Below are 23,356 nucleotides of genomic sequence, written 5' to 3'. Positions count from 1 at the left end.
AATATTGTATCATGTACAAATCTTTGGTTTGCAATTACCATACTTGGTAAGAATGTATAATATGAATCTACTTTTCCTTTTTTTCTTTTTTTTTTTTGGTAATGAGATTATGTGCTTTCTAATTTTACTTCCAATTCATAATGCCAGTTATGTTTTATTTATACCAACCGTGTTTTCATGTTTCAGTTATCATATATACCATCTTTCAGCTAGAGGTTGTGGGTTTGTCTTGGCGTTGGTGGTGAGAGTAGTCAATCTCCCCCTAAACTTTTAAAATTCCAAAAATAAAGAAGGGAATTAACTAATTATTTAGACTACTAGTCTTGTGTTCGAATTTCCATAGCACCTTGATATGGTGTGTGTGTGTGTGAGAAATTACCATTCCCTTATAATTTAAACTATCGTATTCAAAAGAAGGCATTAACTAGTAACAAATCCATGCACCATATGTTTGCTAACTATGAAATCTAAAGCTGAACATGTAGCATCAATTAGGGTTCTAAATAGCTCTTTTAACATGTCATTTCTTACAGAGAGTCACAGACAGATAATAACAACAAATTGTTCTCACATAATCTTACAATGAGATAGGAAGAAGAGAGAGGAGAGAGAGACCCAAAGGGTCATCATATTCCAAGCAAAGCAACCAAGATATATTGTACAAATCTCTGTCAATGGAACTTGAGGCTGGTCAAGACGTTGTTGTTCACAGGGTCAGCCAAATGATCCAGAAGGTTCTGGAAGGGCCCCACACCAGTCACAAGGCCTTGTATGAAGTAACCCAAAATTGCCAACATAGCCAGCCTCCCATTCTTCACCTCCTTGAGCTTCAAGTCCTTCAAAGACTTCTCATCTTTGCCAAATCCCAGAGGGTTGAAGAGGGGCCCACCCGGGTAAGCTGGGTCCCCTGAGCCACCCAAGTACTTCTCCAAGCCCAAAAAGTACTGCTTGCCCATGGACCCTGGATTGTACCAGTCCTGTAACCTCCTGTGCTCTGCAAAGCCCATGAGGGCTAGCTCAAAGACAAAGAGTGTATAGGGGTCAGCCCAGTAGTTGTAGGTCCCAGCTGGGGGGATCACCCCTGTTTGGAACCAGGGGAGGGCTGTCTCTGATGGGATTAGGCCAAGCTTTCCAAGAATCTCTGGTGCTATGGCACCAACTGCACCCAGCATGGCATAACGTCCATTGATGACCTCTCCATACGCTAGCCATCTCGGCTCAATGAACCCTCCTGTGCCTTCCGGGTCAGACAGCCCCAGTGGATCAAATCCAAAGTCACCAGGAAGGCTGCAAAAAGACAAATTCAACCATTTTCCAAATTAAAGTACTCATTTAAGTGATGCGCCCAAATGTTTTAAGTACACATATATTATCTAGGAAAAGTTTCCCAATAATTATATTGTATGTACCAAGATTCGACAACAATTTGATTGTTCAGTTGTTACTATCCAAACTACATGTTACCCGTGTTATAATATGAATGTACGAAAATTCATATTTTATGATATATATTAATAACATGAATGAATCACTAATACCGCGTGAAAGTGTTGGGTTCAAAAATAATTTCATAATTGAGAATATATATAAGAGGGCATGCACAAAGTATTACCTGCCATCCAAGTAAGTAAGGCTCTGCTTGGATGCAAACCACAATTGTCTGTCTGCCCCTTGCTGAAATCAAAATGCAAAGTATAAACAGAGAATGTTAAGACTTGTAAGATTGATTGAGTTTCACCAAGTAACCATCAATTTGCTACAATATTACATACCTTGACAGGGGGTGTAGAGGCTGCCCTGACTACAAAGGAAGCAGATTTTCTTGACCCAAATGGAGATTGGACTGCCTTTCCTCCTAGTAAATGCCTTGCAGCCTCCTTTGAGGCTGTTAAGGATGAAGATGATACCAGAGCTTGTGTGGCCATTTTTCTCTTTTCTTTTCCTCTCTTGCTCTCTCTCTCTCTCTCCCCCCCTTTACAAATCAAATATTTGCTCAGTCTCAAAGGCTATGAACTAGCACAAGTAATATACAAAGACAAAATACATGGGCCAGGGGCCACCAAAACTTGTGGGCACTGTGGCATTGAACTCCTGGTGGATATTGGAGCTGTCCCAGGTTTCAGATTAGGTTAGGATCTGACTGCCCAACAAAGATTGTACACGTGGCGTCATTACCTGGATAAGGGATATTGCAAAATTTCATCGGATACACTCACTTAGAAACATTGATTTTTAAAACACATTTTCGTAGTGCCCGCATGTGTATACATGAGTTGGAATGAAAAAGACATTTCTAATTACATGGATTATTTAGCATGTTTTCTTTAATTTTGTTGGAGTTATCGAATGTTTTAGCTCTACAAGTTTTCAACGTACTCAACCTTTTTTTGATTAGAGAACTAGAAGCTCAACACTTCCAGCTACGGATGAAAATTTAAGAGTGCCGCTAAATGAATTCTAAAACTAACTGAGTACACCCTATGATTTAAGTGCACTTTAATATTTAAATCAAAATGTAAAATTAACTAAGTACACCCTATTTAACTACCAAAAATACTCCCGGTACACCCTAATACATTCTATCACACAACACCCTAATACCAATCTAGGTTTCTCTTTTTACATGAATCTGTGCCCTTTATTCATATTTTGATTCCTAAGCTGTTGTGGGAATAGACTTGCTAGCTCATTCAATTCGAAGTTTGATTCTTGTAAATCCTTATAATTTTCTTTATTCATTTCTTATTTTTTGGATTGAACTTGTTGCCCTCCAAACCAACCCATCCTCCTCAAAATCCCATCTAAATAGAAAAAACCCACCTCCAAAATCTCAAAATCCTGAAATTGAAACTAACCCATCTCCACCAGAACCCTATACAAATGGCGAAGGACACAATTTGCCCCTAGATCATGTAATTAATGGCTTCCTTTTGGCCATTGTAATTGGTGTCCTTAGTTACAGTCAGCACATCAACCCAAAGCTCGTCTTAGTCCTTCATAGCTTGTGTGTGTATATATATATATATATATATATATATATATATATATATATATATCCAACTAATCATTGTAGCAACCCTCACTTGGAGCCATTTGGGTTTAGATCTCAAATCCCATTTCAATGAGGTATACCTCTCCACTTCTTTGCAAAACTTATGGGGCAGAAGATGGAACCTCGTGATCACCTATATCTTACGCCCATCCATATATGAACCCAAAAGGCCAGGAGAAGAGGGATGTCAATTTCTAACAACGGTGGCGGAGGGTACATATATTGGGTTAAAGTGATGAGTGTTCCCTTGATTAAGGTTGAATATGGTCATTAGTAGGGTGTACTTATTAAATTTGTATTTATTTCACAATTCAATATATCCTTTTTGTTCATTTTATATTATGGTAAATTAGTAATTCAATAAGTAGTTTGGTAGTAGGATGTACTCGGTTAATTTTAGGATAGGTTTAGCAGCACTCAAATTTAAATGCCTATGAAGACTCTTTTTCGACTATTTTAGAATAAATAAATATGTTCAATTATTTATTCGATCCAGATAATCAAGTTTTTTCACATCATGCAACAATTGTTAGGATTGTTAAGTTTCCAAACCTCGGTAAAAAAGGGTTGACGAAACGAGTACTAAAGCTATGTTGGGGCTTACAACTCTAGTGATAGAATATCTGTCCTCACATCCATAGTAATGATAATAATTTCCCTATTGCTGGTTCTATCTAATCGTATTTATATCTCTTTTCCCTATATAATAAATAAACACATAATTGTACACAACCGACTACACTGTCATTTTATCCACAATGAGACTTGCACTTAAGGCCTGAACCACATATATCCAAAAAATAAAATAAAAGGAGGAATGGTGACAGATTCATTTCTTATTGGGATCATAATAGGCCTAAAGGCCCAAAACGTAAACAACAACTAGCAACAAAGTTATATGGGCTTGTAAAGTGAAGCTCCACCATCAACCAAAATGTGCACCAACATTGTAGGAGGCTCAACAAGAATATGGCAGAGCAAAATCAAGACCCAATTGCAGAAAAAAGAAAAGAAAACAAATTCAAAGGAAAGAGTCCTATGGGCCCATTGACCTAAAAACAAGGGTAACGTGGGTCCAAATCCTAAAAGCTCGACCGCAGAGGATCCAAACCCTTAAAATATGTTTCATTTTCGTCCATAAAGCATAAACCCCTCACCTCAGAGGTTTTGTTGCTCACTTCCTCGCCTCTCTTAAACCCTACACAAAATCAACCTTAGGGTTTCTTTCTCTTCTGAAAACCCTAAACCCCTAATTACACCAAAGATGATGACCACCATCCTCCGAAGGTCACCTTCCATAGCCACGGTACGGTCCTTCGCCGCCATCGAAACACTCCTGTTCAACCACCATTCATTTCTCGCCGCGTCGACGCCCGACCTCGTACTCCCCGCAAATGGTGCTCTCGGTGGTGAGGTTAGATCCTACACAGTCTCAGCGCCAAAGCCGAAGCTGGGTCCTTCCTACGGGTTTCAAGTGAGGGACTTGCACGCGAAATCTGGGCCGTTGAATTACCGGGCGTCGACGGCGCTGAGCGCCGAGTTCGCTGTTGATTACTCGTACGACGAGTCGTCTAAAAAGAGCGGCCAAGATGATGGACTCGAGATCGCGAAGCTAGGGATTTCTCAGGACATTGTATCGGCTTTGGCCAAGAAGGGTATCACTAAGCTGTTCCCCATACAGGTGATTTATCATTTCCCGCTTGTGTGTTCTGTTTGTTTGATGAGAAAATGATTGGAAAAGAAGAAATCTTTTGAATTGATTTGTTTTCTGTGTGTATTAATTATTTGTTTGGAGACTTTGTGTACAGAGGGCTGTGTTGGAACCCGCGATGCAAGGGCGTGATATGATTGGTCGTGCTCGAACAGGAACAGGGAAAACTCTTGCGTTTGGGATACCCATCTTGGATAAAATCCTTAAATACAATGCCAAACATGGGTTTGTTTCTGCAATCATACTCATTAGTTAGATTAATAGTGTGCTCCAGTAGGGGTTCTCAGTAAATACTTTATAATTTCGCCTTTTCTACATTTTATTTTTTATTTTTGGGGTTTTCCATTATGGATTATGATTTATGTTTGGTTATGCAGGCGTGGGAGGAACCCTTTGGCTTTGGTTTTGGCTCCAACAAGGGAACTTGCAAAGCAAGTTGAGAAGGAATTCCATGAGTCGGCACCTGGCTTGGATACAATTTGTGTTTATGGTGGTACACCCATTTCAAGTCAAATGAGGCAGCTTGATTATGGGGTTGATGTGGCTGTTGGCACACCTGGTCGTGTAATTGATCTTATTAATAGGGGTGCTTTGAATTTATCGGAAGTTCAATTTGTTGTCCTTGATGAAGCTGATCAGATGCTCCAAGTGGGATTTCAAGAGGCCGTTGAGATTATCTTAGAGAAGTTACCGAAGAAACGTCAGACCTTGATGTTTTCTGCAACAATGCCGGGTTGGATTAAAAAGCTTACTCAAAATTACCTGAAAAATCCAGAAGTGATTGATCTTGTAAGTATGCAATTTTTTTTTTGTATGTCCTTGCCTACTGAATACTAGGACCAGAGCATAGGCAATGGCATTGCCAGACTGAGGACCAGAAGCGTAAAACATTACTTTCTCCGTTCCATAATGGTTGAAGTGCTTAATGGTGTGACCTGATGGTTTATATGACTGACAAGGATAGTTTTGGTTAACTGTATTAATAAAAATCGAATTTGCAACTTGTCTTCTTAATTTGTGCCTAGATATCGAGTGAAAGTTGGCAGAAATGGAAGATTTAATTTAAACTTTTTTCTAAAAAGGTTTTGAAGCTAAAGTGGAGGCAAGAAAGGTTTCTTTTTGTGCATTTTTGTTTGGTGACATGAAAACTACTGGTGTATAGTTTTGAGTGAGTATAAAGGTTTTACACATATTCATCTGATCATGGTTGCAAACTAACAAAAACTGGCATGTGCTGTAGGTTGGGGAGTCTGACCAGAAATTGGCAGATGGAATTTCTCTATTCTCGATTTCATCGGATTCATATGGAAAAGCATCAATTATTGGACCACTTATAACAGTAAGTAATTGCAACCTTTTCAATTCTTGGTCTTACCCTTTCCAACATCTGGTCCTTTCTCACCACCAGATATGTGCTTGTTAGGAACATGCAAAAGGAGGAAAGTGTATTGTTTTTACGCAGACAAAACGTGATGCTGATCGATTGGCATATGCCATGTCAAGAAGCTATAAGTGTGAAGCTTTGCATGGGGATATTAATCAAACCCAGAGGGAAAGGACCCTTGCAGGTTTTCGAGATGGGAATTTCAATATTTTAGTTGCCACTGATGTCGCTGCTCGCGGGCTTGATGTGCCCAATGTTGATCTGGTGAGATTTATTTATCCTCTCATTTTCTGTAGTTTTATGTTAATTTATCTTTGTAGCTGCCCCCGAGTTGTTAATTACTAGACATTGCATACATTCTTCACTAATCTAGTTATTTTTATTAACGTCTGTCCTTCCCTTTCATTTAAGTTTTTCATGAGTTGGTTAAAGCTTTTAAATTCTCTACTTAGGTTAGGCCCATATATGGATTTGGATGCATTTGAAAGTGATAATATTATGGAGTCAAATTAATGACGAGGAATTCTACTGACATAAATTCTTTCTTCTCGTTTTCGGCGTTAGGTGATACATTATGAGCTTCCAAACAATTCAGAAATATTTGTTCATCGGTCAGGCCGAACAGGTCGTGCTGGGAAGAAAGGAAGTGCTATTCTTGTTTACACACAGGATCAATCCAGGGCTGTCAGGACTATTGAACAAGATGTAGGATGCAAATTCACAGAGGTAAAGATCAATTTCCTTTTTATTTGTATCTTCCTTTTTTGGTGTTTCTCTTTTTGGTGGCAGCTGCTCACAGTTTTAAGGCCTTTTGAGATTGAGAGTACACATATCTGACTTGGGTTATTAAGTGTTTGTGGGTAAATTAATTAATAGGTTAAATGCCGAAAGTGGCTTGACAGTTATATGCTCAGGATGGCTTGCATTTTCTTGTTAAAGTCGAAATCAGTAATTATCAACTGACAAAAACAAATAGACATTCCCATTAAAGAGTTGTGTTTCTGCTAAAATGTTTATGTGCACTTACATGCATTCTGCTTATGTGATTTTCTTCGTTTTGAGTCAAAGCCTACCACAAGTCTGACATAGTCCTCTCCAGTATTGTGTGGGAGCTTCCCAACACTTCGCATGCTTACATAACCTATAAATTTGAATTTATTTCTTAGCAGAATATGTCTGTGTTTATGTACGTAGCATGCTAAACTGATTATCTGATTGCTATGTGCTCATCAGCTCCCTCGGATTGCTGTTGACGGCAAAAGCATAGACATGATGCCCGACATGGGTAGGTTTAACACAAAAAGTAGTCGATTTGGTCAAGCAGGACCAGGATTTAGCCGTCCTGGATTTGGTCGTTCCAGTGGCTATGGTGATTCTTCTGGTCAGATGGGTAGATCTAGTGGATCCCGTCCTGGTCGTTTTGGTTCCTTTGGTGATTCCGCTCAATCTGGAGGTGGGTTTTCTGGATCTGGCTCAAATCGAGGAGGAAACTTCAGTGGTTCAGGTTTTGGTCGTTCAAGCGGTTCCGGAGGGTTTGGTAGTTCTGATCGTTCAAGTGGTTTCGGAGGGTTTGGTAGTTCTGATCGTTCAAGTGGTTTCGGAGGGTTTGGTGGTTCTGATCGTTCTGGCGGTTCTAGGAACTTTAGTTTGGATCGCCAGAGTGGATTTGCTGATGAGAATTCTAGCCGTTTTGGCACCTTTGGTGCTGATGATCAAAATGCAGGGAGAAGACACTTCTGATTTTATTGAACGGTAAGTCTTTTTTATTCGTGTATCCTTTTTCTTTGTTTCCCATATAATTTGCTGGCTCAATTGGGTTTCTTTTAATTGACGCATTCCCTTGTGCTACTGGCTCGACAATGTTGACAATTCCTCACACTAGTGTCTTGCAATGGCAGTTAAGAAGATACGACGGGTAGGAAAGGATTACCAAAAACAATTGTTTATTTTCATGGATCGAAGTCAATTAAAGGGGGCGTTGCTGCTTAGTGGTGCACGGGCTTCAGCACCTGTGAGGAAGTGCCTGTGCTTCTAATTATTCCAAAATATAAGTCTTTAGATGTTTTTCTGTTCATATTAAGTTTCTAAATTAGAGTATGAAGCGAAATTTATCATAATTAAGATATGAAGAAGAGGGCTCTCACATGTAATTTATCTTTTAGTATTGTGTTATGTTACTATTTTTGTCCTTTATTTGAGGTCTTCTTAATCCTTGAGAGTGTAGTGTAGTGCTAAAAACTCGACAGTGTTTTATGATCAGGTCCCATAAAACACCCCAAGGATTGTCTCTATAATAGAAAACATGTTCCCACTACTGTGGAATGACTATGAGCACCAAGTCTTCGCTTTGTTCTTTCCTCTCTTTCTAAGCCCCTCAGCTTCTACTATAATTGACACAACCTATGGCCGATTTGGATTCACTCCTAATCATTTACATAATACTAAATGGGAATTCTCTTCAGACTTGCAATATTACTTCTTTTTTCCCATGTTTATTTTCAATAATTGCCCTCGAAGGTTAAAAAAAAAAAAAATCCAAATTCTAAACCGAAGCAGCAGCCCCTGTCCTGTCCTGTTGACGGAACCCACCACCGCCATCCCTCACTGGTGATTCCCCATTCCTCATAGAAGGGGAAAGGGGAAAGGAGACCTTGGTTGAAATGGCTCTCTCATGGTTCAGGTTTCTCTGGGAAATACAATTCTTAAAGATTTCCATTATACTTTATATTGAGAATATAGTTAAATCGGAGTCTTTCAGCGTTGGTTCGAACTCGCTTTCTCAAATCAATTGAGATTTGGTATTGGGCTTTAGGAACAATACATACTATACGCCCAAAAGAGCAAAAAATAATAGGAATATTTAATTGAACTATTAGGAGATTAATACAATGTTTCATCCTATGAAAATCCGTCAGAAAAGCAAGAGACAAACAACAGCATGAGATTGGCAAAACAAAAAAGAAAAAAGGAAAAAAAGTAAGAACCAGTACATGATTTACAAATCCCAAGGACTTCAATGCTGTCAGGCGTTGAAGAGCTTCCTGAAAGGCCCGTCTTTCCGATCTTTTGCAGCTTCGGTTAACGCTAGGAACCTCTTGAACCCTGTTGTGGCTGCACCTCGCCCGAGTGCAGCTGCTCTGGTTAGCACGTCATCTCTAGAAGCAATAAGTCCGGCTGAAGCAGGATTTGATATTAGAGCAACTGTAGGGGCAGTTGGGAGAGGGATGGGTGCGGCAGCCGGTGGTGGGATAGAAGGTTGTGTAATTCCAGGCCCATGTTTGTTGAAGTCCTCTAGTATGCTTTGCTGATCTGCCTTTTTAAGACCCTGCAAAACCCATGCTCAAATTAGTTCAGTTAAAGACATTGAATTAAGCCTGATAATCCAACTCGTAATTCTGTTGGAGAAGACAAAATTTGCGCTAAATGGTGTGAACAGCACTTGTATAGAGTACAAAGCACCCGTTCTATGGAGGGGCTTAGTAAATATACACTATGCACAGAACAGAAACTGCACTGCTCTAATGCAATGTCTGCTCAGGTCGGGTCACCAATTAGTCTTGAAAGTCAGTCTCCTAGAGTTTCTTAAGGTTTTGACTTCAGTTTGATTCATGGAAGGAGCAAGAATGTCTCATGTGAAAAACAAATGAATGCAAAGAGGCAAGGAGGAGTTGATCATGACCTTGAGCTCCAGAATTCGCTGAAACTCCATGGGCGTTCCCTCTGGTAGCAATGCCCGATAAGTATCCGCAACAGAATCAATTGGGGACAGTATGACCTGTATACAAAGATAACATAAGCCTGCTTCAGAAAAGAAAACCAAAAGCTGTCAGAAAGAGTACCAACAGACAGATCATCTACCTTCAGAAGTGCTTCAGCTTTGCTCATCTCACGGCTTACAAATTTCGAATAGCTAGCAGCACGTGAAGTCTGTTTGAAGAATTATACTGATCTGGTTAACAGGTTTGATTTGTGTAACATGAACAATAACTAATCAATTACGATGAGTAATCATATATCAACACTGCACTGACCTGGTGACCAAGGGATGGTATCTCTAAAAGAATTGTCTTTACAGCTTGAGTATCCAATAACATCTGCAATAAGAGCATCACATGAACCAATCACAAAAATTACTACTGGTATAAACTAGAAAAATGCTCGGAGATGCAAGAAATACACTTGATAATTGCACAAGAAAGATAACCTGAACTAAGAAAAAAATTTCAAGGTGAAAGTCTGACTGATTGACTTCTACCATGAGGTAAAATTTAAACTAATTAGAATTCAATATTCAAGGGAATCCTTGGTATATATCCCATAATAACATTTGAGAAGCCTCAAGGTGTAAACTGTGCATCCCTTAAAGGCAAATATATATACTTGTTTTCGTTTCTTGATAAAAACAAAATTAGGTTTGAATGGAAACAAAGAAAACTTTAAGGAATACAGTCCTTACTTGTTGAGCTCCAGTTTCTGATATTTGCTTGCATTTGAAAATGTTAGCATAGAAACGTGGACCAAGGGATGATGCAAGCTGCAGAGATGAAGTTAAGAAATCAGAATACAGAGCTAAATTACAATCCAAAAGAGAGATTCTCCAATACACGTCAGTCCCTTGTAATACCTTGTCCAAGAAAAATTGGAAGTAAATAGGTGAAAGAAGGGTTCCAAGTATAGGAATACTACTAGCAAGGATCATATTAATGCCATTAACATACCTGCAAAAAGGTGGATGTGGTCACTTGTGGAGAACGTATAAAACTTTAATGTGAAGGATCAAAATTTTAGATTAATGCTAGCTTACTCTGATTGGTCACCAACGCTTTCAAGTGTACCCCATGGAACTCGTGTCATTGCAGCCATTTCAGCATCAAACTTAGTTTCCAGGCCATGCACCAGGGTTACCAATGCTTTTGTTATAACTGCTGAAAATTCATCCTGCACAATTGCAATACTCTTATAGAAAATGAACAGAAATAGATATGCCATAGGTAATCTTTTTATAAAATATCCCATACCTGCACTTCTGACATATCCACCCCATCTGCAAACTGAGTGTCAATTATCTTGGATACACTTTCAGCCAGTTCACCAGACTGCCAAGAATTAAACACAAATTACCAAGAATGTAGAACAGCATTCATTCTTGTACTATAATTGTTTATGCATATCATGTGAACACTGGATTCAATGCTACTACTAATCCTAAAATAATGACACCTCTAAATAGTTTCAGAAAGAAGACAGCCATGCCAACAAACTCGGATAGAGAACTAAAAACCAAACAAAATACTGACAAAATTTACAACACCTAATGTTTAAAGAATAGGCTGATCAGGCTAACAGGGAAAGGTCCACATAACACATTATGGCAACATATGAATGCAGTCAGGTGATGCATACAATAAGCAAGTGCAATCATTTTTCACTTAAGTTCTTATGATGGTATGTGTCTCAGACACCTTATAATTATAGACTATATAATGTAAATCCTCAGCCTGTGCCTTTGTTAGCTTTTACTTCTTTAATGCAAAAAATAAGGAAACACATCATACAAACGGAAAAATCTAGTCCTTGTTATCCAGAAGTTCCAATCAGAACAGTATTTGCAGTAAGTTGAGACCAGGCATGATAGCACGTGAATCAAGTTAACACTCAATATCACAGAGAAGTTCCATGTCTCCAGAAGAACTGCTTACCGTCTGATGGCAGTATTCTGCTGAGTTGACAATATAACAAATCACCCTTTCATCTCTGTCAGATGTCTGCTAAATTGCATTAAAAAAAATAGATCTGTTCAGAAAAACAAGAATTTTTTGAAATAATCCTGATAGTTAGAATTGGTCCCTTGATACCTTTATCTGTCCATCCATACCAGTTGCTGCTGCAACAATTCCTGTACCACCTTTAGGTAGTCTTGCAAAAAGCTTTGTAGCATATGCTTTGAGTATCCTTTGAAACACCTAAACTTGGAAAGAGGCATATATCATATTCTGGTTAAACAAAGATATAATCTTACTGTTAAGCAAACAGGTCTCAAATGAGACTAGACATAACTGTCTCATCCACGATAGCCACAAGGAAAAAACATGCATTTTTCTCATACTATTTGAAGGGTCAGTATAACAAATAGGTCTCAAATGGTATGACCATGAGACTGGACATAGCTATCTCATCCACGCAAGGAAGAAAAATGCATTTTTCTCATAATATTTGAAGGGGGTTATTATTCATATGACTATTGAAAAAACAAAGATTTTTCTCGTTCTATCTCATCAACAGGTATTATAATTACAAAGCAATATCTTTAAACCTTGTCAAGCAGTGGTACTGAAAGATTTTTCAGTTGCAGCATCATACGTGTTCTGTATGTGGTCACCAAATTGGGATCTAAAAGAATGAATTTTAAGAATGCACCTTGAATAAATTAAATAATGTCTGGTTCTTTGTTAAAGCGCTGCATCGCTTTAAGCTCCTCTTGATTATGAGAAACAACTGAAAGACCAAAAAGGGCAACCGAGTCAATGCTATTGAACATCATTAAAGTGTGCATTCTAGAATTTCTGGAGAGACAGAAAACAATGAGTATCTAAATGCTTACCTGCATGCTACTTGATAAAACATTATTCTGACTTCCCTCCTCAATATCCCATGTTTCTTCCTATTGGAAAGAAGATAAGGAAACCCTCATTCAAAAAAAAGAAAGAAAAAAAAAAAGCACAAGCATACTATTGAACATATGTAATAAGAAGTAATAGACCTATTCTACCTGAACAAGTTTCTCCAAATTCTCCATTAGTGTTTTCTCTTCTAGTTCTGTGTATACATTCAAGTGAGGCTCAAAGCAAGATGAAATGATTCCACGGAAGTTGAACTGCCAAATTAAACAGTACAACGAATTCTCTATCTGTTAGATGTTAGACTTAGGATAGGAAAACTACAGAATTAAATAGTATGAGGTTACTTATTATGAAAGAATATAGGTAGAAGAAATTTTTTTACCCCAGCTCCAGGCACTGATAAATCTTTATCCTTTTCCTGGCAAAAGAAAATTAGGACCTTAGTAACTTGATGGTATAAGAATCTTCACAGCGCAAAAATTGCAACCATTTTAAGTAATATGTAGCATGCATACCTCTGTGCTATCCTGATGTGCACCAAGCTTTTTTTCATACTTCTTTCTAATATCTGAAGCACTTTGACTAGTGTTTTCCCCTCTGCCAATTTCTTCAATCTCATTTCCAATCTCCCTGCCTCGAGTACCACCACCAAATTTCTCTGCCAATTCATCCTCAAATTCAAGAGTTCGTTGTAGTGCCTATAGACAACAATCAAAGCATTAATAACACCAAGAAGTGAGAAAGTGGCCAAGGCCAGGAGAATGGATATAGAATATCAACCATAATGAAAATTTTGGTGTTATATTTATCACAACCAATCGCTTACAAGAAACGTAACATAGAGGTGCCACTTGAGGTAAGGAAATCCTTTCTTTGGTCAAAGATGAGGAAATCCTTAATGACTATAACTTCCCATATTAAGTCCAATTAGGCAGATCACATAAAACTTGCAGAAACAATTCCCTCCACAACCATAATTGAGTTTGGTTCAGTTTGCTCTTTCTTTCTCCTTTTTTTTTTTTTTTTTCCTTTCATAAACTTAATTAATCCTTAAACAGAGCACCCATACAGAATAGAAACTGGAAAATCTCAAGGAGGAAAGCATTATATGACCCATAATACATTGCATTACATCACTTACGAGTTGTTCAAAGGTCTCAACAGATGTACTTAATATTATTAAGGAAGAAACTAATCTAAGCTTTTGCACACCACTGATTGGTTCAATGTCTTTCCCATGGTTTCCATCAAAGGGTTTCTCACTTGTTTAATGACCCATTTCCAGTTAATCTCAGGACATAAAACAAACAAATGATATCACATCATATGGACAATAGAGTTGAAATTTATACAGGAAAATCACACGCAACAAGAGGGAGATGGTTGCACTTATAGCAAAGCCAAAAAGGAAGTAGATTAAAATATTGCAAGAAGACTCGATGACGTAATGATATTAAATTCAAATGCCTCAGAAAGGTTGAAAATGGGTTTATCTGAACTTATGTTGTTTGTGCAGAGCTTCTACAACAATAGACAATAAATTGTCCAATCAAACTAATCTGAAGACAATACAAAGACGCACCAAATTTCACTCTTCAACTACATGTAAAAGCAATGCAACAAAATAAATTAGAAATATGGCTTACCAACAATAATGTCCCAACATCAGGCTTTTCTTTCTGATTATTATGTATATCTTCTAGCTGCTTCCTGAAAGAAAGTACAATACAACACAGTTTTAAGTTTCTTTGAACTTTTCCTGGTGAAATCAGATATGAACTAAAACCCACAATATCCAGAGGGTCAAATAAATGGAAAAAATAATAATATAATAATCAACCTCATACGTGTGCGCCTTTTATGGAATCTTACTTCCAACATTTTTCTTCTCCCTCTGACTCGAAAACAATAAGGAAACTAAAAACTCCAAAAGTAAATGGGAAAATGGAAGGTCAGGAAACATGTATTTTATCCACTATGTGTGATGGCATAACTCGCCTACCCTTTCTGCTTACGTACACGTGTTAGTACCAGTACACAAAATGCTACAATTATCAGGTCTTTTCTTGGACTACTATGTTGAAACCATGAATATTGTAGAAGATGTCAATAAGAACAGTCAGTTTCCAAATATTTTTTTTTTTTTTTTTTCTGTATTTTAAGAATTTGATCTTTACATTTTATGCAAGAAAAATGTAAGAAACTCCTGGCCTCTAACACAGAGAATTGAAGGTGTGAACATAATTTAATGTGGAAGACAAGTAGATTATACCTTGTTTTTTTACAGAACTGAATACAGAGCCGATAGGGAACATGCCATGGAGTAGGAAAGATTTTCCAGATTTCTTCATTTGTTCTCATACGACGCTTGATCCATGCATATCTTCGTTCAGTTTTATCCAATTTAGCTAGTTCTAGTAGTATAGAAAACAAGAGGAAATTCAAAATCAAGGGCAATTAAAGTGAAGTCTTCATACAGAAAGCATCTCTACTAAGAATAAGATCTAACATGAAGACACACCAGCTCCTTCAAAGATCTGCTCATAAGAAGTAAGCTCCCTGCTGCAAAAGTTATTTACTAATTCTTCCCTCACAGACGGCTCTAAAGCATCAACAACCAAGCAAGCATCAGATAGTTGCTGGAGTAAATTAGTTTCCTCTGACTCTTTTCCAGTTCCTAAGCTGAGAATAAACCGCAAAAGAGAAGAAACTTAGGAGTCAAAGACAGCAAAAACATTACAGTTGCAACAGGGAAAATATCCAGCAAATGAACCAGGTGCAGAGGAAAATCAAATTTCAAGTAATAAGTTCAAAGTGGATAAAAGCAAATAGAAGATGGACTTCTCGTCCATCAATAAGAAGGAAGACTGTCATTAAGAAACAAAAAACAAGAAAAGGAAACAATAAAGAATCCACCCAATGTGTATCTGCATAATATTATAACAACTTACCTCGAGAAATCGGAAAACACGTGTGACTTTAGTATTTGTTTGATATTCTTAAATTTCTCCCTCAGCTCTGTGATTTTCGGAATATCCCTATAAGCTTCAAAATGGCTACATAACTGGTTCACGGCCTGACATGCATCATAACCCAGAATTAACATGAAGCACTTTCTCAATAATTATATAAAATTAATCTTCTAAAACTGCTAAATATTTTCAATCATCTGTATATAACGCAAAACTTTGTACGAGGAAGACAAGGATTGTTTTACAAAAATATAACAAAAGCAAAATAACAACAGTGTGCATGAAAACAATGCATATAATTTCTTTACAAGGATCTTCCAATTGATTAAAGAGAGTGGAACAGTGATCATATGCTAAAGAGAGTGTAACAATAATCATATGCTGCAAAGGAGAGGGCATAATTGAGCTACATATAACCTGAAGCATGGTTAAAATAAATGGAGCCATATAGTAAGCACCTCTTCAACCTAGAATAAAATGACACTGTATACTAGAAGATAGGTTACCTCCAACTGTGCAGAAGCCTCTTTATATTGTCGTTTTGAAGCCATTACTTGAAGCTGCTCAACAGCAGAGACTGCCATGTCACAAAAATAGGTACTACCATGAGATGTAATATAAAGGCAAGGATCACTAGCTTCTAAATCAGGGTAAAACAATTAAACTAGTAATTTTGATCAATCATCACTGTCGAAAAGGAAGCAAGAACTAACCGAGCATGGTCAGACGATGAAGAGCAGTAATCGTAGTTGTTATATGCTTCTTTGCAAAGTCTAACTTCTTAATGTCCCGACATATTTCTTGAACCATTGTCTCGCTCTGCTCAGCTTTCGTTTTAATTTCTCGGATCTTATACATGAGTTCCTGCCTTAGAGGATTACAAAATAAATAAATAAAATAAAACCAAACCAAAAATTCTAAAACTAAAGCTAATGCAAGCCATATACAGCAATAGCAAGCCTTGATTATGCAAATTAACAACAATGCCTATGGACATAATTTATGAACCGACCTCCACAGCACGCGTAGCAGCAGCGAGATCTTCTTTGGCTTTGGTCCCCGAATTGCTCTGAAAAACCACACCAACCAATCAATCAAAAACTAGAAAACGTGAAATTGCAGTTGTGAGCTCAGCTCAACAGGAAAAAATGGCAAAAATGACGACCTGTTGGCGAACCGCAGCTAAAATTCCAGCATCCACACGCCGAATCTCACTGTGTATCTTTTGCATAAGCGGCTCCACACCAGATAGAGACGCCTCTGTTGGTGCAATTCAAGCATTCCAAAGAGTAAGAAGCACAAAACCTACACATTCTACTTATACAAACCCTAAACACACAAACAGAGACACACAGAGAGACAGAGAGACCTGTAGGGAACATTTGATTGATGTATTCCAAAGCGCTTGACTTGTCCATGGCTTGCAATTAAGCTCCAGCTCGTTGCGTTTGAGTTGTCGATCAGAGAAACAGTTCAAAGAGAGAGATCTGAGAATTTGGATAGTTCGGATGCTCTCCCAGTTTGAGCTCTCCTTTCGATTCAACAATGGCGCTGGAAATGGGTCGATCTCAGATCGTCTGAGATTATGTGAACCGGGTTTCAGGATCAACCACTCTGACCCGATGTTTTGGAGCGGGCCAAAATGCGCGGGTTTGCATCTAACTTATGGGCTGGGCCTCTCTATGGGCCAAAATAATTGTGTCAAGACCAAATTATAGAAATGATGAGAAAAATAGACATATGATTATATACAATCGGCAGTGATAGAGAAGTTTTTCGTCCGTTGATTGATAAGAAAGTTTTTGCCAGTTGACTGGTAAGGAAGTTTTCCTCCACCAACCGACGTAGCCATTTATTTTTGCACATGTAGAGGCATTGAAGTAATTTTAAGTGATGTTTATAGGTTGTGTGCATGTTTACTTATATGGAATAGAGGAAAGGAAATCATAAATCAGAAAAGTTATAAATGAATATAGCATAAAATTAATCTAATTCATAGTGTTTCATATATTGAATTATGGTTTTTAGAATATAATTTCTTCATTTGTGTGTTAGTAAATAAAAGAAAAATAAGGAATTAGAATAATTTACATCGGAAATTAAGGAATTAGAATAACACGTAAATGAGAAGACAATAGTTATACATTGATAATGACCTAAACGTAATGGATAATGCTCTAAACTAGTTAATTCAAATATTTAATACTAATTATTCATTATTAAATGAAAAAATCATAAGAACAAATACCCGCTTAGATGACACCTCCGAGTGGGGAGGTTAGGTCATGGTTGATAAGAAATGACTCTACCATAGGTGCTTGTAGAACAACGTCAAATGTTATTACATGTGCATGACACGTACTGTCAACTTCACACAATTGAGGAAAATAAGAATTCATCCTTGGATTGCAAACGTCAGAGAACTACATGAGAAAAAATTGGAATTACATAAAGTTTAGTGGTAATCTAACCACCAAACTATCAACACCTTTTCAATTTTGCTTTAAATTAATTAATTAATTAAAGCAGCTAATTAGGTTGATTAAATAAATGAAGTAAAGTGAAGAAGAAGGAAAGGGCGGAAAAAGGCGAAAAAGAGAATCCACAAGCACACAAATCAAGTTGGCTTGGCGGGTGATTATATAAACAAAAATAATTTAAAATTTTAATTCCAAAAAGAACAAAACTTGATTTAATATAAGATTCATGTCCGACCACCCTTTGTTGTATCCATCATTGCAACTGTTACTGGGTTGTGTGTTTTTCAATTTATACTCAATTCTGCTGGTGTCAGCTCAAAACAGACTTTCGGAGGACCTCACTCATTCTACAAATTTAGGGTTTTTCTGGGTGCAATTTTGCAACTTTTTTTCTGGGTTATGATGGAGAGTTCAGCTTCTGAGCTTCAACATGGAGAGGAATCCACGTCGGATGCCTCTGATCAGCCCCAGGTGATTTTATGCAATGTTCAGGTCCCAGAGTTTAGTAATTTGACTAGTAAATATTTGATTTTTCTCTTCATTTCTTACATTTTCTGGGTTGCTAACAACCTGTAGTTATATTGCTGTTGTCTTGTTGATCTGAATTGGAAAAGGAAAACTTTTAGATGGTTCATGTTAAAAGCTCACATTTTGATACGAAGTTTATGTTTTTCTTTGTTGCCCATGTATTTACTTGTGCTGAAGTGCTTGGACTCTATAGCTTGTTGGGTCTCTTTTTCTGAATTCAGTATCAATGAATGCATTTGATGGTTTTGCAGGTTCATGATCAACAGGGAAAAAATGAAGAAACTTCCTTGGTTCAACAGTCAAGACGGCCAAACCTCTCCTCATTGCAAATACCAGCAAGGACACTGGAAAGTAGTTTGTCTGCTTTTACGAGGATTGATATTCCTTCCGTACCAAGTCCTAGTTCTACTAGAGCTGGACTGCCCCCTAGACCAAATTCAGCTAAGATCAAATCATCCATGAAAAATTTGTTTCCTCAAAAAAGCTTTAGGGCGAAAAATTTGCCCCTGGATGGTGAGAAGACCATTCTCATTATACCAGATACACCTTCATCAGATGGTCATTTGGCAAAGCCTTCTACTTCAAGGTCTTTCTCGCTTAATAAGGTTTTCTTCTCTCCATCAATGAAAGCAACACATTCTTTACCAGTTACACCAAGTGCAAATGTGGGTTCTGAGACTGTGCAGGGCAGACATCTGGAGAGTCATTCTGATTTCTCTGTAAGTGATTCTATTTTATCTTTTCCATATACCAGTTCGAGTTTCGAAATTCTCAGATTGAATAGCTTAATATCAAATTTCAAATGAAATTGTTTCAGAAAATGGAAGTTAAGCAGCATATGTCCCGATCATTATCGGTTCCAGTAAATGTTAAAACCAGAAGTTTAAGGAGGATGGATTCCGGAGGCATGATGCGTGTAATTTCAGCAACTCCACGTCCTTCAATAGTTGAGGGTGCCTCACCGAATGCTGCCCCAGCATTGGAAACCTGTAAATGATACATCTTGTCATTAATAGAATTTCAAAATAATGATTAATTTATATTATAGCATATTTACTCATCTGCTACAAGACAAAACTTGTGAATTAAATGTATTAACCTGGACATAAAGCAATTCTTCACATCCATAGGTATCGTTCTTAGGTTTTCTACCTTGGTTGCATATAGATTTGCTTTCAGGAGAAAACCCCCTCATCTTCATTCATAATAGGATTTATATATTTTTATTCATGTGTTGATTTATGTTAGTTCACTTGCAACTGGGAATGACGTTCATAGCTTTAAAATAATAAAAATTGAAATCCGAAATTTTAAACTTGTTCAGTTCAAGTACTGAGCCATTAACTCCTACTAAATGCTTATGGATCTGTTATTTTATCTTTCCCACTTTAATGCTCCTTCTATTTTGTATTATCTAACTAATATATGTGTAACTTGTGGATGATAACTCGCTAATTTCAGCTACTGAAGATTCTGGTGAAGACATTCCTGAAGAAGAAGCCGTTTGCAGGATTTGTTTGGTTGAGCTTTCGGAAGGTGGTGATACTCTTAAAATGGAGTGCAGCTGCAAAGGAGAGCTGGCACTTGCTCACAAAGATTGTGCAGTAAAGTGGTTTAGCATTAAAGGGAACAAGACCTGTGAAGTCTGCAAGCAGGATGTTCAAAACTTACCTGTAACACTACTCAAAATACACAATCCTCAAACAATTATTAGACGACCACCAACAGTAATGCAGCAGAGGGAAGTCCCTCGTTACAGGCAAGTCCCAATTATTACAATGTTGGTATTAATCCCAGCATGACATTGTAGTTATGAATCATTGTAAAGAGCCTTGGGGCTCCATGTTTTCAATTTTTAGAAGAAATCCCTGTGATTTCAAGATTTGGAAGAACGTATGTAGCCTATACTCCTGAAGAATGTTTCCTATCATAACATTGATATGTTAGTAATTCTGGTTACTTGATAGCAAACTAAACTACACTCAGTTAATGCCCCATTTATTGTCTATGGGCGTTTATCTGGTTGCCATCCTTGCAGAAAATCTGATCATAAACATGTTAAGATTTCCTTGATTTGCCAATATAATCTAGCCCCCTTCTTTTATTTTTTAGGTTGTTCATAGTCACTTTTAATATGAATTGCATTTCCAATAAAATGGACTTTTGTTGAGGTGGGGGAGATGCATGTATACATGTTTCCTAGTGCTGCATCTGTTAAGCACATAGAAAATTATGAAAACATATTTGTTTCCATCAATAATTCAGAGAACTTTCTAGAAATTTTTGGTATCATGCCCCTTTATTGAGATATTATTGTTTAAGTTTGATTTTGGATTTCGCCTTGTTGCATGCTTGACAGGGTCTGGCAGGACATACCAGTTCTTGTCCTGGTCAGCATGCTTGCATATTTCTGCTTTCTGGAGCAACTTCTGGTATGTTTATAAACTCAAGCTTTTCACTATATGGCATTATATTTTGGGTAGTAAGCTCAGCCTTGTTGGCAAAGATAAACTTCGACTAGATTCTAAAATTCATGTTGTCCCATATTTCATATTATTCTTGATATGATCTTGAAAATTTCATAAGTGACAAGAAATCACAGATATTCGGATAAGGTTGTAGGCCTAAAGCGGTATCTGTTTAGATTGCAGCACGCCAATGGTTTTTGAACATTTTCATAACCTCAAGAGTTTACCATTTGCAGTCTCTACATATACGCTTGTTATTTAAACATTTGTATGAACATTTTGTTATTGTTTTACATTATAATCAATTTATCAGTGGTGTTGCCTTTTTTTAAAATCTGAACAGGTATCTGACTTGGGTCCTCGTGCTCTTGCCATTTCTTTACCCTTCTCTTGTGTTTTAGGTCTCCTTTCATCCATGATTGCTTCAACAATGGGTGAGTTTATTATTCCTTTCACTACCAAGTTATTTATTTTTCTTTTATTTTTTATTTTTATAAATCCTCGTTTAATAATTGACAATGCTATACAGGGAAATTATTTTCCCCAACACATCTGTGAAGTTATTTTTCTTTTTAATCTATTCTTGCTCTTCACGTTGGATGTTAGAAGCCTTGTCATATTTAATTCTAATTAGGGAATATTTAAGAATTGAGTTGCAGCCATTATGTTTTTTACTCTCTCTCTCTCTCTTTCCCTTCCTTTTTTTTTTTTCAAATTTGTACAACATTCTTTTTTCTTCTTCCATGAATTATACTTGAAATACCTGATTATGCATGATGGTGGCAGTGAGCAGGAGCTACATATGGGCTTATGCCTCCTTCCAGTTTGCCATCGTGATCCTGTTTGCTCACATATTTTATACTCTAGTAAGCAGAACTGGTTTCTTTCACGAATCCCTGCACCTGCTCCATTTGTTTCTCTTTCTGGTTTCTTTTCCTGTGTTCTTGTTTTTAGGGAGAAGCACTTTGGTCTCTGGTGCAGCTTCTCATGTTCATTAAACATGCAGCTTAATGTAAATCCGATTCTCTCAGTCCTCCTTTCCTCATTCACTGGCTTTGGGATTGCAATCAGCACAAATTCTCTTCTGGTGGAGTATCTTAGATGGAAATCCAGCAGACAACTGCAATCTTCCCATCAACATGCTAGCAGTGCACTGCATCTTCATGAACTACAGCTGCAGCAGCACCTGCAAGAGCACCAGCAGTGGCAGCAGCAAGAGCAATATCAACGCCATTACCAGCAACAACGACGGCAACGTTTGATGGAAGATTCGCAGAATCAGTATCAGCAACGACAACAGCAGTTGCAGCAGCAAGAACAAGAACAAGATCATTATCAACACCAACAGGAGCAACAACTGGAGGAAGATCTGAATGTGGATGGTCCCAGGCTGCTAGAAATTAGACATGGCACGTAGTTCAAAAAGACTCAGCAATTTTGGTTTCTTTGATAGGTACACTCAAGCTCAGTAGATTGAAGATCTTTCCTTTTGTCCAATGCATGTTAAGATTTAATCATATTCTACAGAAGGGTAACTTAAAGGTTTAAGTCCATCTGAGCTTCAGGGAACGTAGACTTTGCATGATCTCTGCGAGGTTCTCTTTGGATTCAACAGCCTTGGTCAAATGAGTTTAGATAAAAACTGCCAATTCAGATTGTTTAAGTCTGTCATGAATGCACATGTTTCTTCAACAAATCATTTTTTCTCATTACAATCATCTTAACTTTGGTGCGTGCGCGTAATTATTATGCGCACCAAGAATATTATAGTCACCAAATATGAAATACTTGGTATGTGATTTTGGTAAACCAAACTATAAAAGTTGGAACTCGTAAGTATTTGACTTTAAATAATTGTTTTCTTTTGTTTTTATTTCTTGCAGATTAAATGGGTTGTACGGGCAAGAGTTCAGTCAGGAATCAGACGCGAGTGCCTGAACAAGAGAGGCATGTTGTAGGGATACTCAGGATTCCAAGTAAGGCTGACTGGATGGTATGTTGTATTCACAAGCCTGAGCTCAACTCATTTACAGACTTTAGCGTAAGCAAAAAGGTGTCAAGCATGATGATATTTTGCTCGTCAATGAGGAGAGTGAAATGCCCCCATCAGAACTTGACATTATCATAAGAAATTTCATAAA

At 37.5% G+C, this 23,356-nt stretch overlaps 4 protein-coding genes across 7 annotated transcripts; 2 read left to right on the top strand and 2 right to left on the bottom strand.

Annotated features, from left to right (window-relative positions):
- Positions 1-468: 468 nt before the first annotated feature.
- LOC117621407 (chlorophyll a-b binding protein 8, chloroplastic) lies at positions 469-21,905 on the bottom strand. Its single transcript, XM_034351854.1, has 5 exons — positions 21,891-21,905; positions 19,062-19,066; positions 1,773-1,964; positions 1,613-1,674; positions 469-1,287 (listed from the first exon to the last, which is right to left on the bottom strand). The coding sequence occupies exons 3-5, from the start codon at positions 1,923-1,925 to the stop codon at positions 672-674; spliced, it is 831 nt and encodes a 276-aa protein (XP_034207745.1). The 5' UTR covers positions 1,926-1,964; positions 19,062-19,066; positions 21,891-21,905; the 3' UTR covers positions 469-671.
- On the top strand, positions 4,196-8,496 carry LOC117621404 (DEAD-box ATP-dependent RNA helicase 53, mitochondrial-like). The gene is made up of 8 exons (XM_034351851.1): positions 4,196-4,733; positions 4,861-4,988; positions 5,141-5,552; positions 6,004-6,102; positions 6,187-6,411; positions 6,712-6,873; positions 7,381-7,899; positions 8,046-8,496. The coding sequence occupies exons 1-7, from the start codon at positions 4,317-4,319 to the stop codon at positions 7,885-7,887; spliced, it is 1,950 nt and encodes a 649-aa protein (XP_034207742.1). The 5' UTR covers positions 4,196-4,316; the 3' UTR covers positions 7,888-7,899; positions 8,046-8,496.
- On the bottom strand, positions 8,975-17,349 carry LOC117621403 (vacuolar protein sorting-associated protein 53 A). Of its 3 annotated transcripts, XM_034351848.1 has the most exons (24): positions 17,109-17,349; positions 16,905-16,999; positions 16,752-16,808; positions 16,453-16,603; positions 16,246-16,316; positions 15,719-15,843; positions 15,289-15,449; positions 15,040-15,181; positions 14,414-14,477; positions 13,283-13,465; positions 13,150-13,185; positions 12,917-13,021; positions 12,749-12,808; positions 12,565-12,642; positions 12,003-12,110; positions 11,847-11,912; positions 11,166-11,243; positions 10,952-11,085; positions 10,772-10,865; positions 10,604-10,681; positions 10,179-10,241; positions 10,006-10,074; positions 9,827-9,922; positions 8,975-9,472 (listed from the first exon to the last, which is right to left on the bottom strand). In XM_034351848.1, the coding sequence occupies exons 1-24, from the start codon at positions 17,155-17,157 to the stop codon at positions 9,170-9,172; spliced, it is 2,466 nt and encodes an 821-aa protein (XP_034207739.1). In that variant the 5' UTR covers positions 17,158-17,349; the 3' UTR covers positions 8,975-9,169. The 3 variants fall into 3 exon arrangements, with proteins under 3 accessions (XP_034207739.1, XP_034207740.1, XP_034207741.1); XM_034351849.1 differs by lacking the exon at positions 11,847-11,912; XM_034351850.1 differs by lacking the exon at positions 17,109-17,349 and having other exon boundaries at positions 16,453-16,607; positions 16,905-16,959.
- On the top strand, positions 18,401-23,356 carry LOC117621406. 2 transcript variants are annotated; one of them, XM_034351853.1, is made up of 9 exons: positions 18,401-18,690; positions 18,999-19,466; positions 19,565-19,736; positions 20,209-20,506; positions 21,107-21,179; positions 21,559-21,649; positions 22,002-22,081; positions 22,222-22,668; positions 23,099-23,356. In XM_034351853.1, the coding sequence occupies exons 1-8, from the start codon at positions 18,619-18,621 to the stop codon at positions 22,630-22,632; spliced, it is 1,665 nt and encodes a 554-aa protein (XP_034207744.1). In that variant the 5' UTR covers positions 18,401-18,618; the 3' UTR covers positions 22,633-22,668; positions 23,099-23,356. The 2 variants fall into 2 exon arrangements, with proteins under 2 accessions (XP_034207744.1, XP_034207743.1); XM_034351852.1 differs by having other exon boundaries at positions 18,402-18,711.

The sequence above is a fragment of the Prunus dulcis genome, chromosome 3, assembly GCF_902201215.1.
Source record: "Prunus dulcis chromosome 3, ALMONDv2, whole genome shotgun sequence".
NCBI classification, from domain to species: domain Eukaryota; kingdom Viridiplantae; phylum Streptophyta; class Magnoliopsida; order Rosales; family Rosaceae; genus Prunus; species Prunus dulcis.
This window is presented reverse-complemented; position numbering and strand designations above follow the sequence as displayed.

What these genes read in the sequence shown, in the direction of transcription:
- LOC117621407 (XM_034351854.1), bottom strand. Translation starts at nt 1,925, where the DNA reads ATGGCCACACAAGCTCTGGTATCATCTTCATCCTTAACAGCCTCAAAG. An exon ending in CCTCTACACCCCCTGTCAAG is followed by an intron (nt 1,675 to 1,772) that starts GTATGTAATATT and finishes TTTTGATTTCAG; the next exon opens with CAAGGGGCAGACAGACAATT. An exon ending in CTTACTTACTTGGATGGCAG is followed by an intron (nt 1,288 to 1,612) that starts GTAATACTTTGT and finishes GTCTTTTTGCAG; the next exon opens with CCTTCCTGGTGACTTTGGAT.
- LOC117621404 (XM_034351851.1), top strand. Translation starts at nt 4,317, where the DNA reads ATGATGACCACCATCCTCCGAAGGTCACCTTCCATAGCCACGGTACGG. An exon ending in ATCCAGAAGTGATTGATCTT is followed by an intron (nt 5,553 to 6,003) that starts GTAAGTATGCAA and finishes CATGTGCTGTAG; the next exon opens with GTTGGGGAGTCTGACCAGAA. An exon ending in TTATTGGACCACTTATAACA is followed by an intron (nt 6,103 to 6,186) that starts GTAAGTAATTGC and finishes TGTGCTTGTTAG; the next exon opens with GAACATGCAAAAGGAGGAAA.
- LOC117621403 (XM_034351848.1), bottom strand. Translation starts at nt 17,157, where the DNA reads ATGGACAAGTCAAGCGCTTTGGAATACATCAATCAAATGTTCCCTACA. An exon ending in CAGAAACTGGAGCTCAACAA is followed by an intron (nt 10,242 to 10,603) that starts GTAAGGACTGTA and finishes CTCTTATTGCAG; the next exon opens with ATGTTATTGGATACTCAAGC. An exon ending in AGCGAATTCTGGAGCTCAAG is followed by an intron (nt 9,473 to 9,826) that starts GTCATGATCAAC and finishes TGGGTTTTGCAG; the next exon opens with GGTCTTAAAAAGGCAGATCA.
- LOC117621406 (XM_034351852.1), top strand. Translation starts at nt 18,619, where the DNA reads ATGATGGAGAGTTCAGCTTCTGAGCTTCAACATGGAGAGGAATCCACG. An exon ending in TGCCCCAGCATTGGAAACCT is followed by an intron (nt 19,737 to 20,208) that starts GTAAATGATACA and finishes CGCTAATTTCAG; the next exon opens with CTACTGAAGATTCTGGTGAA. An exon ending in GCTTTCTGGAGCAACTTCTG is followed by an intron (nt 21,180 to 21,558) that starts GTATGTTTATAA and finishes AAATCTGAACAG; the next exon opens with GTATCTGACTTGGGTCCTCG.